General features: G+C 39.2%; 2 protein-coding genes across 2 annotated transcripts in view; one reads left to right on the top strand and one right to left on the bottom strand.

The window, feature by feature from the left end:
- The window catches only part of XPOT (exportin for tRNA), a 146,654-nt gene that overhangs the window by 56,634 nt on the left and 75,490 nt on the right, over nucleotides 1–14,530 (bottom strand). The window lies entirely within an intron of this gene.
- LOC309608719 (uncharacterized protein C12orf56) overlaps nucleotides 1–14,530 on the top strand; it is a gene marked incomplete at its 5' end in the record, with an annotated part of 77,351 nt that overhangs the window by 12,084 nt on the left and 50,737 nt on the right. Inside the window, 2 exon segments of the mRNA XM_082349145.1 lie at nucleotides 8,324–8,424; nucleotides 11,760–11,832. Coding sequence (XP_082205271.1) covers nucleotides 8,324–8,424; nucleotides 11,760–11,832 — 174 coding nt within the window.

Below are 14,530 nucleotides of genomic sequence, written 5' to 3'. Positions count from 1 at the left end.
CACACCTATCAGAATGACCATCATTAAAAAGACCACAAATAACAAATGTTGGTGAGGATGTGGAGAAAAGGGGACCTTTGTACACTGTTGGTGGGAATGTGAATTGGTGCAGCCACTGTGGAAAACTGTATGGAGGTGTCTCAAAAAGCTAAAAATAAAACTACCATATGACCCAGCAATTCCACTCCTGGGTATATATCTGAAAAAACAAAACAAAAACACTAATTTGAAAAGATACATGCACCCTAATGTTCATAGCAGCATTATTTACAATTGCCAAGATATGGAAGCAATGTAAGTGTCCATCAACTGATGAATGGATAAAGAATGTGTAATATATGTATGTATATATATATATACACATATATATACATACCACCTGTGAGGTAATGACACCGCTAGTGTCATTACCTCACTAGTGGTTACCAGTGAGGAGAGAGAAGGAGGGAGGGACGATATAAGGGTAGGGGATTAAGAGGTACAAACTATTAGGTATAAAATAAGCTACAAGGATACATTGTACAACATGGGGAATATAGCCAGCATTTTAAAATAACTATAAATGGAGTATAACCTTTAAAAGTTTTGAACCACTATGTTGTACACCTGAAACTTATATAATATTGTGCAACAACTATACTTCAATTTGAAAGAAAGAAAAAAGAAATGAGAGCCACCTGAGCAAAATGGGTCCATTCAGTAATTAGGAAATTTGGAATTTTTGAGGTTTCTGTTACTTTTGTTATCATAGTAGTAATGTTTGTATAGCAGTCTTTCTCCTTAAACATTGTCCCACAATAAGAAAACAAAATACAAAAACACAAAAATCTACCTCATCATAACATTGCACTCTCATAATAGAAGCAATTTTACTTTTAGACCCACAGTATGTTTATTGGTATATGTATGTTTTATACTTTGTCAGCCAATGGCCTTATGCTTGGGTATGGTTGTCCAACTGTGTAGGGGGTCCTCGAGACACCCTTATGCTTGATGGTTCATAGAAGGACTCACAGGATTCAGAAATGGTTTATTACAGTGAGAGGATACAGATTAAATTCAGCAAAGGGAAAAGGTGTGTGGGATGAAATTTAGGAGAAACCAAGTGCAAGCTTCTAGGTGTTCTCTCGCAGTGGAGTGGCATGGATATGTCTGACTGTGTTACAACACGTGTAAAGTGTTACCAATGAGGGAAGCTCACCTGAGCCTTGGTGTCCAGAGTTTTTATGCGGGTCAGTCATGTAGGTGTACAGGACCTGCATGAGTGACTTCAGCTACTCAGACTGTAGCCACCCCTTTTATCTCCTTACTCTCAGCTCTGGTAAAATCTTATGTTTACTATAAATTATGTTGTCAGAATAGATTTATCTAATCAAACGGGTACGGCATGACTCAAGGTCTCAGGCATATACAAACACTCTTAGCAGGCAGAATATTCCAAGACTCAGAGGTTAACTCCTAGGGTCAGGCCAGTCCTGAAGATAGGCCTTTCTTCCAAGATGCAAGGTATGAGCAACTCAGACCTGTTGAGTTAACCCTTTCCTGCACACCTACCCACTCTTAACTTCACAGATTGAGAGAAGGTGTAGCTGGTTGGTGAGCCAGCGTGGTTTCTTTCTTTCCCTTCACACAGGTACTGAAACTGAGAGGACCCTGTTGGGCTCCTGGACACAGAAGCCTTTCAAACAGCTGCTAATCAGGGAAGGGAGGGGATGCAGAAACAAGGAAGGAGCAGCCAAGAAACATTATGGCAGCCTTGGGGCAAGGTCCTGGTTCCACCTCAAGGGATACACGTAACAATTTCTTTGAGCTCTTTACAGAACTAAAACCCCCAATAAATGGAAGATGTTAGCATTCTTCATTCCAGAGAAGACTAACTGAGGCCAGATTAAAAGAACCAGAGAAGCTCATTAGGAGACCACGTGAGGCCACATGAAAGGAGTGCAGGCCCTGCACACACCCTGATGCTTATTAACAACCCCGCCCTTGAACCACTGCTATAAAACTCCTCACCAAATCCTCCCGGGTTGGGACACACCGATTTTGAGGGGCATGAGCCCACTGTGTCCCCCTTTGCCTGGCAAAGCAGTAAAGCTATTCTTTTCTACTTCACTGAAAACTCTGTTTCCGAGATTCGATTTGGCACCAGTGCACAGAGGCTGAGATTTCGGCATTAGTAATATGGGTTTTTTTTTTTAGGTTTTTCCCAAGACCCAACTTTTACCGGGAGAATAGCAGTTGGTGCTACTGGACATGGTTGGAACACTTGGCTCCAAATTAGCAGTGATGGGGGTTGTATAGTCAGCACCTTTTTCAGAGGCAAAGGAAGTCAGGTCACATATCAGGAAGCACTACAACTTATGAATTGTCTTAGAATTTTAATAATATTGACTGGGAGGGAGAACTTAGGAGGCTATTTACAAATAACTCCAACTTGTCAACCTCAGTTTCTAGTGAGAAAAGACTGACAGCTAAAGTTAACATTTATATCAGTGGAGCAGTATAAGTCCACCACTGGGTCAATAATACAATTATATTTAAACGGGGTGATTTATCAAGTATATATAAATAGTATGATTTAATTATTTTATAAGAGCTTTTATGTCAGCAAGTCATAGGGAAAAAATCTGTCATGTCCTGATTTGGAGTTCTAAAATTATTTTCATGTAGATATTCTGCAGATATTATTACCTGTGCTAGAAGGTAGCTGGTAAAAGCAAATCTTTCAACCTTGAAAAATGGCCCTAAAAATATAAATTCAATGCTATATGAAACAATAGATAATCTTATTTCCAACCTAAATAAGCTAAGGGTTAGTTTACAAACTAGAATTTGTCACAATATTTAAAGCTTATTTGAAGATGTAGTTAGAAAATTTTAAACAAAGGTAGTTCTATAGGACCATTACATTTCCTTCCTTCCTCCCTTCCTCCCTCCCTCCCTTCCTTCCTCCCTCCCTCCCTTCCTTCCTTCTTCCCTCCCTTCCTTCCTTCCTTCCTTTCCTTCCTTCCTTCCTTCCTCCTTCCCCTTCCTCTTCTCCTTCCCCTCCCTCCCTCCCTCTCTCTCTTTCCCTCTCTCTTTTCTGTCTCTCTCTCTCTCTGCTTTGAGCTAAAACAGACGACTTGGCTTTTGAATTTCCTAAAGATGTCTCTGATGTTCTTATGTAAATGCAAAACATTTTTTTTCAGATAACACCAAGTCTAAAATAAATTGCTAACAAGGGATTGAATTCAGCTATATCCCTTTTAAGAGTTTTCTTTTCCTCCTTCAGGCACTGACAGCATATTCTTTGGACTAAGTAAGTGTCCTTGCCCTGTTCACTGCTGCCAGTGGAGAGGCTTTCTAGTCAGAAAACTCTTCCCCCTGCCCCTCCATGGATGAGTAAATTAGCCTTCCTTGGCTCCTTGGGTGGTCCTCTCATGCTTCGCAAACATGCTGTGGGTCTTTACAAAAAGATTTTGATTAATTTTTTTATTTTTAAAAGCAAAAGAGAAAAAGAGAGAGACCACCTTCCTTTCTCTAACACTTTGTCCTTGTAATTCAAGTCCAAGCGAATTAACTGTTTATGTCAGAGTTTTGCTCTATCTATAGTTTTGTAGCCATGGGATTTGCAACTGAGATTATGATTGTTAGATGAACCAATAACAGAGAAGGGGGGGGGTGAAAGGTGACAGATCATTTTGGCACTACCACTCTTCATAGCTACTGTCCATTTATCACATCTGTCATCATCCCCCCCTTTCTCAGACACAGATGTATCCCCTTAGTTGTGTGACAGTCATCAGTGTAATCATCTACCACCTCCCTTCTCATGATGGGGGCCTCATGATGTGCATAAAAATGGCTTTTGAAAAGTGAGGTTGGGACTTCCCTGGTGGCACAGTGGTTAAGAATCCACCTGCCAATGCAGGGGACACGGGTTCAAGCCTGGTCCAGGAAGATCCCACATGCCACGGAGCAACTAAGCCCGTGACCCACAGCTACTGAGCCCGTGTGCCACAACTACTGAAGCCTGTGCACCTAGAGCCCATGCTCGGCAACAAGAGAAGCCACTGCAATGAGAGGCCTGCGCACCGCAACGAAGAGTAGCCCCCGCTTGCTGCAACTAGAGAAAGCCCGCGTGCAGCAACGAAGACCCAATAATTTATTTATTTTATTTATAAATAAATAAATAAATTTATAAAAATAAATAAATAAAAGTGAGGTTGCTGTAAACTGTCTTCATGAGTCATATTAGATGTTGTCCTTACTGCCCCTGCTCCCTTAGCTCTTTGGTGACAAATTTTTAGGGAAGAATGCACACATTTGTGTTTTATGACTATGAGATGCCAGACTACCAGTTGAAATATTTTTTTAAAAAATCAGCAAACAAGATGATTCTTACAATTAAAATAAATAAAAATAAATTATATACATGTAATTCCATCATTCAGAGATAACCACAGTTAACCACACACCCAAGAAAATTTGGTGTACAACATTACAAACTGTTCTATGAATTATCACACATGGAACCATACTCCACATACTGTTTTGTAATCTGTTAATTTTAGTTTCCAGCGTATCATGGACATTTTCTCAGGCCAATGAATACAGAAAAAATGTACATGACTGCTTTGTATAGATGCCACCTTAGTGTATTTAAGCAAGATATTATGTTCTAGAATGACAGAGCTAACCAAATTCGATGATTACAGCAACTAAAAAAGAGGCCTGGCTTACTTCCTTCCAAATGAAGGAATTAGCATAACTTGACTGAAACTCTGACACAATAATGAATCTAGCTGCTGGATTACTATTTGGATTCCAGCTTTGTTTTTATTTTTTAATCAATCAATTAATTTATTTATTTTTATTTATTTATTTGGTTACGCCAGGTCTTAGCTGCAGCAGGCAGGCTCCTTAGTTGCGGCTGCCCGGCTCCTTAATTGCGGGTTCCTTAGTTGTGGCTCATGGGCTCATTAGTTGCGGCTTGTGGGCTCCTTAGTTGTGGCACGTGGGCTCCTTAGCTGTGGCATACGAACTCTTAGTTGCCAGCCTTGTTTTTAAAAGAAATTCTTCTTTGACAAAACCCCCACCTCTGACCACTAGTGGGGCTGTGCTCTTTTTTTTTTTAAATAAATTTATTTATTTAATTAATTTATTTTTGGCTGTGTTGGATCTTTGTTGCTGTGTGCGGGCTTTCTCTAGTTGCGATGAGCAGGGGCTACTCTTTGTTGCAGTGTGCAAGCTTCTCATTATGGTGGCTTCTCTTGTTGCAGAGCACGGGCTCTAGGAGCGCAGGCTTCAGCAGTTGTGGCACGTGGGCTCAGTAGTTGTGGCTCGTGGGCTCTAGAGCGCAGGCTCAGTGGTTGTGGCACACGGGCTTAGTTGTTCTTCGGCATGTGGGATCTTCCCAGACCAGGGCTGGGACCCGTGTCCCCTGTGTTGGCGGGCAGATTCTTAACCACTGTGCCACCAGGGAAGCCCTGTAAGGCTGTGCTCTTAAACCTTAGCTGTTTTTATAAAATTGGCTTTAGAGACAGACTACTTTGTTTTGTAATTCTAATTCCACCATTTATCTACTAGTTTTGTGAACTTAACTCTTTGAACCTTAGTTTTTTCGCTGCAAAATGGAGTTAATAATGACTATCTCATAGATATGTTACAAGTATTATTATATAAAATGCGTGCTGTGTTTCTGGTAATTATTATTCAAATTATTATACTTTGTCTCTCCCCAAAACTGCTAATAAGCAACTTGACTCAGAAATATTTACATATTTATTTGCATTCAGTCTCTACTTAAAGCATAATTTTCATCAGATTAATATTAAATACACTTGGAATCATAGTTAGACCGATGTCTTGAGGAACACTCCCTCTAAAGGTTCCAGAAGGATTAGAGAGCTAACTGTAAAAGAGAAAACCATAAAGGAAATATAAATTATAAATTATATAAATTATAGAAAACCATAAAGGAAATATAAATATTTATCAGATTTTAGGGTGCAGAAGGCATTTCTAAGCATAAATCAAGGGAAGAAATGAGGATAAAAGTTGATAGATTTACCACTTAGAAATTTTATGTTTCTATATGTTTTTAAAAAACACACAAAAAAGTTTTCTACAAATTACAGCATTGTAAAACATGTCAGAGACAATGAAAGGCATAGATAACTTGGATGGGTGGGCTACACCCATCAGAACACCTACTAATCATCCCCCCACCCACCTTTCAAAGTCTTTCACACTTTTTCCTGACAGTCTGTCCCACCCCCACCATCATAATAATCTCAAAGAAAAGATTATTCTTTTGTTTTTTTTTTTTTGGCCAAGCCCCACAGCTTGCAGGGTCTTAGTTCCCCGACCAGGGATTGAACCCGGCCCCTGCAGTGAAAGTGCCGAGTCCTAACCACTAGACCGCCAGGGAATTCCCGAAAAAAGATTATTCTTAATCACAAAATAAGATTCTTTAGGCTGGCTGGATTATTTACATAGGTGTAACAAGAGTGTTAACTTACCAGATAGGCCTCCTTAAAAATACTTTGCAAATCCAGCGTACTGAACAACTATTGCTGCTGTAAATTTAACTTCTGTCTGGAAGTTTTCATAATGAATGCAGGTTAGACTTTTAAAAGCCTGTATTTGCTTTCCCAAAGCTAGGAAATCAAGCTTAAGAAACTCTACCAGATTTCTCCTGTAGTACCTATAAAATTTGAGTGATTTTTGTGGTCCTAAAATTTCTTCTGGAGGGTCTTCCTGAGGTCCAGAAAATTTCTTGAGTTTTCTAGCCTGCCAGGGAGTGACCTTCCTAATACCTGTAAGGCTGGGACCCTGTAAGCTAGGTACCAGGCTAGTTTTCCTAGGAAGTCTTTGTCAGCGTTGGCTCCATTGAGTACAGCCAACTTTTGGCCCTTAAAATGGCATGCCATACCTGGTTAAATGAGCATCCTTCTTAAATATTACACTTCCCATAAGGCCTTGGTTTTACAATCAATGTGTCCATCTGGTTGTATCCTGGTAAAAAGGAAGGCAGATCCTTATTGAATCCCGTAAGAGTTTCTGAATTCTGGGGGAATCAGTGAAAATCTGATATTTAAATATTTTCAGTTTCCAAAAGCGAAATCTACTAAATTGTTATGAGTTTATTAAATAAATAAAATAAAATAAATTCATTTAATAAACTCCACTGATTATTATTTAAGAAGAAAAAGAGCTTCCTTTCATATCCAGAAAAACAGAACATTAAAACAACATTAATAATATTCCAAACAAATAATAAATGTAAAATTCCCCTCATCAGTTTCATTTTGTCCTAAAAGGTTAATTCTGGGACTTCCCTGGCAGTCCAGTGGTTAAGACTTCACCTTCCAATGCAGGGGGTGCGGGTTTGATCCCTGGTTGGGGAGCTAAGATCCCACATGCCTCGGGGCCAAAAAAACTGAAACATAAAACAGAAGCAGTACTGTAACAAATTCAGTAAAGATTTAAAAAATGGTCCACATCAAAAAAATTTTTTTAAAAAAACAACAAAAACAGGTTATTTCTTATTCTGATAGATAGTGGGTTAGGAATCCCATGAAGCCATCTACTTCTTGATGTAACAGAGTCCTGGAAATCCTGACTTAGTCCACTGGTGTGGTCTTGAGAGTTGTCTACGTAATGTCAGCTCGGCTTTGAAATGTTAATACTTTGAGGAATTATATGTCAATTATACCTCAATTAAAAAATATGTTAAAAAAATAGTTTGAAAAACCTGGTTCAATCCTTTTTCCAGGAGACTCTGAGACTGTCCTTCTTTGTCGAAGACACAAACTCTGATCTTTAGCTTATAGTAGAACCCTCAAGCAAGTATCTCAGTAAAACGAAAACTATCTGTAGAAGACAGAGACTTAAAAAGCTGTGGTTAGTTTATCACTGAGACCTTTCAGATATGAAAGGTCTGATGAGGCAACTGACAGGAAAATCTGGATATTCCTATGGCATGCAAAACAAAGATAATAAAGCCATTCCAAAAAAGTAGACAAAATGTCTCTAAGGATAGTGATGAAGCCTGTTTTCAAAGACATCAGACACAAGTTACATCTGATTTGTAAAAATGAATGAACATAGTTTTTATATAACGTCTTGAATATAACATATAATACTGAGATACTATACTAACATAATATAATATAAAGAATATGCTAACTTTAAACCAAGGATAGCAAGTAAAGAGATACCTGTATTTTTTACAAACTGCACAGGTAAGACTGACAAAACTCCCCAACAAAAATTTACAGTCTAAAAGGTGGTAAATTCAAATCAAAAGCAAGACTGTGGCTAAGTCAACATTTTGCAGAATATCTGAAATTATGACTGATGACACATATATTGCTATTGCCTACTGTGATCAGGCCAAGCACCACCAAGACTGTGAAAAATACAAACCTATCATGAACAGTAAGGGCATTAACAAATCTCTAGCAACTTCCCATAAAGCACAGAATTTCTGAAATATTTATACTATTTTACCAATACAAATTTAACCCAGGGAAGGCTAAGCATCTCTTCTGATTAGACAACTCTTCCCATAAAATGTACAGTAAGTAGTAAATAGATCAAATAAACCTAATTATTTAAAGCTCTTCTCTTTTTATAAGGTGAAAGAACAAATCTTTGTGATTTTTTTTTCAGGGGCCTGCTGGGAAATCTCAAAGATACTTCAGATGGAAAAGATAACCTGAAAGTTTTATATGTTTATTTACAATTAGGATCTGATTTGGGGAAAGCAAAAATCAAGAGGTTATTAGAGGAGATTTGGAAGCTTGATTAAAAGAGGATCATGGGTTACCTATTTAGTCAAGGTGACAATAAAACACTTAAAAATAGATATAGAAAGTAACATGCTTGTAAAGGACCTCACTCATAAGCATGGAACCTTTGTAAAATGAGCACATTTATTAACATAATCAAAAAATATAGCCTCTCTATAGAATATAAAAATAAGCAAAGTGTATATGCTTAAACTTACGCTTTTTTAAAAAAAAATTAATTTATTTTTGGCTGTGTTGGGTCTTTGTTGCTGTGCGCAGGCTTTCTCTAGTTGAGGCAAGTGGGGGCTACTCTTCATGGCGGTGCGCGAGCTTCTCATTGCAGTGGCTTCTCTTGTTGCTGAGCACGGGCTCTAGGTGCGTGAGCTTCAGTAGTTGCAGCACGTGGCCTCAGTAGTTGTGGCTGGAGGGCTCTAGAGTGCAGGCTCAGTAGTTGTAGTGCATGGGCTTAGTGCTCTGTGGCATGTGGGATCTTCCCGGCCCAGGGCTCGAATGGTGCAGGGATTTTCGAAAACAGGAAACTACCATTGTCCCAAGGAGTCATACATAGCACACATTAGAGGATGAAACACATTCCCCCTTTCCAGCAAGTCAGCAGTGATGTGATCTGATTCCTGTTCATCTCCAAGCTGCTTGTTCCCTGGGTTAGGTATTGCTCTGTGCATAGGATCCCAGTGGTTCACCTCCTGGACATTCTGTAATACGTAATTCTGAAGCAAGAGATAGGCTCAAACCTGTCTGAGCATCTATTTGACAATAGTCATTACTAGAGTCCTTCATGTTAATAATGATGATGTCATGCCTAGAGAAGCCGCTCACATTAATTACTGAGTATTTAAATAAAGATAATTATTAGAACCGACTCCAAACCTCTTGAGTGAAAGCCTAGGGAATATTTATGTCATATGGCAAAGGTGCTCACACTCCAATCAACTAGATCATCTTAACAGAGGAATCTCAAAATTGCAAATCATTTATAATAAAAATACTGAGTTTAATCACCACACTTTTAAGCAGGATTTCTAATTAGGCCCAACTTTTCTGGAGACACAGTGAAAAAGAGGCTTTTCTCTATAGTACACATGCGTACTTATATGGGCCACAGTTAGCACTTTGATATATGTCCTTTGAATTGTACCTTTTATGTTTAGATGAAGGGAATGGTTAGTAAACTCTAAATGAACAGTGTTGATGGGAGCAGAGTGACAGTGGTGAACTGTATCAGCAGTAAAAGCTCTGGAATGAATTGGGTTATTAGCGCCTTAGTTTCAGGTACATTCTAGAAGAGGACTATTCAATAGAACTTTCTGCAATGATGGAATTGTTCTATATCTAGTCTAATTATGTCTAAACAGTAGCCATGTGGCCGCTGAGCGCTTGAGATGACTAGTGCTACTAACTGAATTTTAATTTAATTTAATTTTTAATGTTAATAGCCACAGGTGGCTCATGGCTACCAACTTGATCACTGCAGCTCTAGAATCATGGAAAAGACCTTAAAAGCTTTAGTGGCATATTTTGAAACATTGGCATAAAGTGAAGTAGACTAATCCTCAAATCAGAATGAGACATAATAATTTAATGAAACATAAACTGAATCAAAGTTTTATATATGTGTACGTATGTGTGTGTGTATGTCTATAATTTTTATTTTAAACCTAAAACCTAGACATTTTCAGAAACCAATGATGTGGGGTAAAACTAAAACAACGAGGCACTGATGAGTCAGGTTTAGTGGATAACTTTTATCAATACCGAAGCTTGGTCTTCCCCACAGGAATAGGATTTGACAAACATAATCAGACCTCCTACAGTTGAGATAGCAGGCGCATTCTTTTTGGAGTGTTGCTTCTAAAAGTGTTTCTTAGCTGACCAGCACCACTGAGCATGCCATCAGACACACATTGTGCTGAACGGCTGAAGGACTTCCTATCTAAGCTACTGAAGAGGAGTGAAGACTGCTGCATGCACATGAGAACACAGGGGCAGATCACTCTATTATCTGTATTCAGGCTCTCTTGTCATTATTGCCATTATAGCCCTGCCAGGTTCTGGTCATTGGCATCCAGGAGACCAGACATCCCACCAAGTGCTGAAACAGAAATCTAGCCATACTTCATTTCTCAGTGCAGAACAGATGATCCTAAGTTTCTCCACCCCATTGTTACAAATTAAAATTTAAAGCTAACATAAAGAGAGGCAGGGACATTGACGCTACAGTTGTTTTGTCACAACATTTTAGTGACCTCACACAGAAAAAGAGAAAGTTCAAGTTTGATTGTTGAACCTGGATGAAATCAGGTTTAAGACATGACTTAAACCTAGGTACAGGCTGATCGTAGGTAATATCAGCTTCTTAATAAAGAAGTCCTGGACTTCCCTGGTGGCGCAGTGGTTAAGAATCCACCTGCCAATGCAAGGGACATGGGTTTGATCCCCGGTCTGGGAAGATCCCACATGCTGCAGAGCAAGTAAGCCCGTGCGCGCCACAACTACTGAGCCTGCGCTCTAGAGCCCGCAAGCCACAACTACTGAGCCCATATGCCACAACTACTGAAGCCCATGCACCTAGAGCCCATGCTCTGCAACGAGAAGCCACTGCATTGAGAAGCCTGCACACCGCAATGAGGAGTAGCCCCCACTCGCAGCAACTAGAGAAAGCCTGCGCACAGCAACGAAGACCCAACGCAGCCAAACATAAATAATAAATAAATTTATCTTAAAAAAATCAAAATAAAGTCAAACATTTATTAAAAAAAAAAAAAGAAAATCCTGAATTTGAGCATGTTTTAACATCAGAGCCAAAGTTCTTTTTGCCCATCATGTTGCCCAGTTTATAATTTTGAATTTGCAAGTTTTTGTAAGGATTTATAGAGTCATCAATTCAGTACAGTAACTCTATCTTCTTCATAAACTCAATCAAATCATGTAATTAATGACCAACTAACTTTTTTTTTTTTTAAGTCAAAGAAGAGAATAATGGCCCTGCCTTTTGGAGAGGCAAAAAGCCTAAAAGTTTGAATGAATCCGTTTTCAGGTGAGATTGTTGTTTTACGTTTTTAACTTGCTGTCCAAAACTTATTTTACGTTTCAATTGGTTTTTTTAAAAAAAATTTATTTTATTTATTTATTTATTTATTTTTGGCTGCTTTGGTTCTTTGTTGCTGTGTGTGGCTTTCTCTAGTTGCGGCGAGCAGGGACTACTCTTCATTGCAGTGCATGGGCTTCTCATTGCGGTGGCTTCTCTTGTTGCAGAGCACGGGCTCGAGGCATGCGGGTTTCAGTAGTTGTGGCACGCAGGCTCAGTAGTTGTGGCGTGTGGGCCTAGTTACTCCACACCATGTGGGATCTTCTTGGACCAGGGCTTGAACTCGTGTCCCCTGCATTGGCAGGCGGATTCTTAACCACTGCGCCACCAGGGAAGCCCTCAATTGGCTTTTTAAAATGCTTTTTCTCTACTAACGTCTTTGAACTGAGTTCTGTTTATGTCATGTACGTAATAATGAAGAAGGTATTTTGTGAGATTTTCTTCTAAATTCAAATCCAGTTAGTTATAAACTATAATTTTTCTCATTTTAATTGAATATACAGATGTCTCAATATAAATAAATGATTAAAATCAAATTCAAATCATTTATTGAACTCTGGTTCTGTGTAGTGGTATGTTGGGCCCTGTAATAGATGCAAAGATGAGTAAGGCATAGTTCCTATCCTTGAGAGGCTGATTCTCACCAGGACATATGACATTTACATAAATAAAGATACTGCAAAGTATGCATGCTAAGTGTCATAATTGAGTTTGAGCAAATTGTCAAAGAGATTTAATGAGGGGAAAGGTTTTATTCAGTTGTGGGGAGAAGTCAAGATGCCAGATGACAGTCGGTAAAGGAATAGTGCACATGGTGATAGAGGTATTGCAGTTGGAGGGAACAGTAGAAGCTACGGTAGAGGCAGGAAAAAATGGAACATGTATAAATTGAAAAAGGAGTTTCCTAAGCTGCATAACTCAAAGTATGATTCTATTACACACTTTAAGTATCTAGGCATTAGAAGGAGGAGGGGAGCATAGCATTCTAAGAGCTCTGAGTCAGGGCATTATAGGCATGGGGAAAATTAAGGTGCATTGGGGCACTGAAAGTCTGGTTATGACATGGGGGAAACAGCCCCCAGGAAAACACTGCAAAATGTGCAAAGAAAAAGTGAACGTCTACTTGGAGAGGATTCACCCCCAAGACCTGTGGTGTACCATGCTATGCAATGGGTTACTGGGAAGGGGCCTTTTCCCACGGTACTTACTCTCATACCTTCTCTCACTGAACAATGACATACAAAGGTCTTTTAAACTAAATTTGATTAACTTTTTTTGTCACCAAAAGAAAAAAAAAATTGGTTTAGGAAGCCTGGCTTGTATCATATAGGCTTAGAGGATCATGATTTGTTCTAAATCCATGTAATAACGAGCTATGTTTTAAGGGGTTGATACACTTCCGTTGTTACCCTGAGCACCATAAATTACTAGCTTCTGGGAGGAGGGGTCTCCGCCTTCTTGTCTCAGGGCACTAAGGGAAGGTCCTAATGTGGCCCTTGTAACTGGAAGTATTGAGGGAGAGGCACTGCCAGTGGATAGCCACCCACTTGCTCTCAGATTCAACATTCACTTCACATTTGGCATATAATGCCCCAATTTTTCTAGACCACTCTGATAGCCTCATTGTTTTCTTCCAGTTTAGAAAAATAAAAGAGATTTCTAAGTAATGTATGCAGTAGCTGTTTTAGGTTATTGTGGAGGTCAGAACTCTGTTAAAAGTGGCAGAAGTCCAACTTAGGTTAAAAGGGGAATTTATTGGAATTACAGGGCAATATTGGAATTAGAGGGCAACTCGTGTTATTCAACATTCATTCAGCAGATATGTATAGATACGGACATAAATATAGATACAAATGTAGATCTATCTATTTTACCTGTTAAATCTGGCATATTCTATTTGCTGGGCTCTGTGTTCAATTTTAGATGTACAATGGTGAGCAAAATCAGCAAAAGGTAGAAACCACAACCTAGGAAAGTAGGAAAGCTAAGAATGAAGTTGGACTTGGGCATAGCTGGAACTTGGGCCTTGAGCGCCATAGAACTTTGTCTCTGTCTCCTCTGATGTTTGTGGATCAGCTTCGTCTTCTCTCACTGAATACCACGTCTTCTGTGGGACAGCCAAGTCCCCCACTGTCTTAAATTCACTTTTTACTTCTCCCACCACCACACAAAGGCTAACTCACACACTTCCTTGCACCAAATTAAAAAATCCTGGGAAGGTCTCTGATGCCTAACTTGAATAAACGACTGACTGCTAAAAAATATCCACCATAGGCAAGAGGTTTAAAAACATGGCAGCTTCTGTGTGCTCCATGTGTGGAGGCGAGGAGTGATTTCCAAATAAAGTGGGGGTGGTGGAGTTAGGTCTGCTATCCCATAGTTTTCTAGTACTGTCATCTTCATAATTAAACATCTGAGTCAAAAGCGTAAGCAAAAGGCAGGCTACGATAAACACTAATTAGAGGGACAAAGAATGTTACCATGTACAGAGCTTTGTGACATCTCTGAGGTGTAAAGTTTTAGGCCTAATTATGAGAAGCTGCAGGTCATAAGAAGGATGCAGTTATCTTGGGACATCACACTTACATAAATATGATTACTTTTCGAGGTAGTAGTAAACAACAGGCCTTTTAACACCTGAGGGATA

This window comes from Balaenoptera borealis (assembly GCF_965194805.1).
Source record: "Balaenoptera borealis genome assembly, chromosome: 13".
Classification (NCBI taxonomy): domain Eukaryota; kingdom Metazoa; phylum Chordata; class Mammalia; order Artiodactyla; family Balaenopteridae; genus Balaenoptera; species Balaenoptera borealis.
Note: the sequence above shows the minus strand (reverse complement) of the source record. Positions and strands in the feature narration are given on the sequence as shown.